General features: G+C 50.4%; 1 protein-coding gene across 1 annotated transcript in view; it reads right to left on the reverse strand.

Moving 5' to 3' along the window:
* Nucleotides 1-1,680: 1,680 nt before the first annotated feature.
* The window catches only part of ssuh2.1 (ssu-2 homolog, tandem duplicate 1), a 10,554-nt gene continuing 9,734 nt past the window's right edge, over nt 1,681-2,500 (reverse strand). Inside the window, exons 11-12 of the mRNA XM_083940846.1 lie at nt 2,146-2,253; nt 1,681-1,932 (exon numbers count right to left, since the gene is read on the reverse strand). Of these exons, the coding sequence (XP_083796972.1) occupies nt 1,798-1,932; nt 2,146-2,253 (243 nt within the window). The 3' untranslated portion in view covers nt 1,681-1,797. The remainder of the gene's footprint in view (nt 1,933-2,145; nt 2,254-2,500) is intronic.

Consider the following 2,500-nt stretch of genomic DNA (forward strand, 5'->3'; position numbering starts at 1 on the left):
AACACCACAAAAACACATGAAAACACCACAAAAACAGATGAAAACACCACAAAAACGACTTAAAACAGATGAAAACACCACAAAAACACATGAAAACACCACAAAAACAGATGAAAACACCACAAAAAAAGATTGAAAACACCACAAAAACACATGAAGACACCTCAAAAACACCACAAAAACGGATGAAAACACCACAAAAACACATGAAAACACCACAAAAACACATGGAAACACCTCAAAAACACATGAAAACACCACTAAAACAGATGAAAACACCACTAAAACAGATGAAAACACCACAAAAACACATGGAAACACCTCAAAAACACCACAAAAACACATGAAAACAACACAAAAACACCACAAAAACAGATGAAAACGACTGAAAACAGATGAAAACACCACTAAAACAGATGAAAACAACACAAAAACACATGTTAGCTAGGCGAACAGAGCACGCTACTAGCTAACTGGGAGCGGAGTGGGTGATCCTCCCGGTGCTACGTATTAGCATTTAGCACATGTGCGTTTGACGGTAGCCTGTACTCAAGTCATTGTACAATTAGCATAGCATAGCAAAGCTAACACAGCTAGCCACTTGTTTGTACAGTTGATCGAAGCGCTAACCTTCCCGTCACTTAGCGTAGCACCGCCGCGCGAGCGACGGAGGTCAAGGTCGGGGTGACGGTGTTAGCGTGCTAACGATGCTAATCCTGAAAGCTAGCCTCCGAGGTGAAGTGAGCGCCAGGGGCTAGCCGTCAGGGTTAGCATGCTTATGATGCTAATCCCGACAACTAGCCTCCGAGGTAAAGTGGGGGGCCAGAGGCTAGCTGTCAGGGTTAGCATGCTAATGATGCTAATCCGGAAAGCTAGCCTCCGAGGTGAAGTTAGCGCCAGAGGCTAGCTGTGAGGGTTAGCATGCTAATGATGCTAATCCGGACAACTAGCCTCCGAGGTGAAGTGAGGGCCAGAGGCTAGCTGTCAGGGTTAGCGTGCTAATGATGCTAATCCAGACAACTAACCTCCGAGGTGAAGTGAGGGGCCAGAGGCTAGCTGTCAGGGTTAGCGTGCTAATGATGCTAATCCGGACAACTAGCCCCCGAGGTGAAGTGAGGGGCCAGAGGCTAGCTGTCAGGGTTAGCGTGCTAATGATGCTAATCCCGACAACTAGCCTCCGAGGTGTAGTGAGGGGCCAGAGGCTAGCTGTCAGGGTTAGCGTGCTAATGATGCTAATCCCGACAACTAGCCTCCGAGGTGTAGTGAGGGGCCAGAGGCTAGCTGTCAGGGTTAGCGTGCTAATGATGCTAATCCGGACAACTAGCCTCCGAGGTGAAGTGAGATCCGGTCGTCCTCGCCAACGGGAGTCGGCCATCTTGTTAGACTCCGCTTTGACCATAAAAGGGCGTGTATGTGACGTCGGGGGGGAGGGGCGCGGTCTTTGGCGACTTCCTGTTTGGAGGACACAAACAGGAAGTCGCCACCAACGACTCCAACTACAGTGTGTGGGTGTGTGTGTGTTAGTGACCTGCAGTTGGGGGTTCGGTGCCTTGCTCAGCAGTGCCCAGGAGATGAACCGGCACCTCTTCCAGGGCCACCGGTCCACGCTCCACGTGGACTCGAACCGGCGAACCCTCCGCTTCCCAGCCGTCGTTATGACACAGTGACTCAGACTCATTATGAACTTTGTGTTTATTATAAAAACAATGACAGACACACACACACACAAACACACACACACACACACACACAGACACACACACACACACAGACACACACACACACACACACACAGGTTCATAAAATAGTGCAGGCGGAGGGATACTTGGCGGCGAACGCGCGGTTCTCCACGCCGTACACGAAGAAGCTGTGGTCGCCGCCGCCGTACGTGTAGAGGGCGTGTGTGAGGGGCACGAGCTCCAGGGTCTGCCGCTGCGCACACACACACACACACACACACACACACACACACACACACACACACACACAGACACACAGATGAGAGCAGGCCTCAGCAGAAGCATATTACAAACATGTTCATACGTGTGTGTGTGTGTGTGTGTCTGTGTGTGTGTGTGTGTGTGTGTGTGTGTGTGTGTGTGTGTGTGTGTGTGTGTGTGTGTGTGTGTGTGTGTGTGTGTGCACCTGCTGCAGGATGCGGCTGGTGGCGCTGAAGCGACTCAGGTGCTCGTTGATGGTCCGGGCGGAGACGTCGCAGATCTCCTGATCCGGGAAACCCTGGATCGGATACACCTGCCCCGGGGACAGGAAGTGATGAGTGTGTGTGAGTGTGTGTGTGTGTGTGTGTGTGTGTGTTTCTCTGTGTCTTTGTGTGTGTCTGAAGTTTGGTCCTGGATGTTTGGACAACATTGGTGGGCTTTTATTGTGAAGGACTGAAGTTTGGACAACATTGGTGGGCTTTTATTGTGAAGGACTGAAGTTTGATGGGCTTTTATTGTGAAGGACTGAAGTTTGATGGGCTTTTATTGTGAAGGACTGA

This window comes from Echiichthys vipera (assembly GCF_963691815.1).
Source record: "Echiichthys vipera genome assembly, contig: SCAFFOLD_42, whole genome shotgun sequence".
In the NCBI taxonomy this organism is placed as follows: Eukaryota; Metazoa; Chordata; class Actinopteri; order Perciformes; family Trachinidae; genus Echiichthys; species Echiichthys vipera.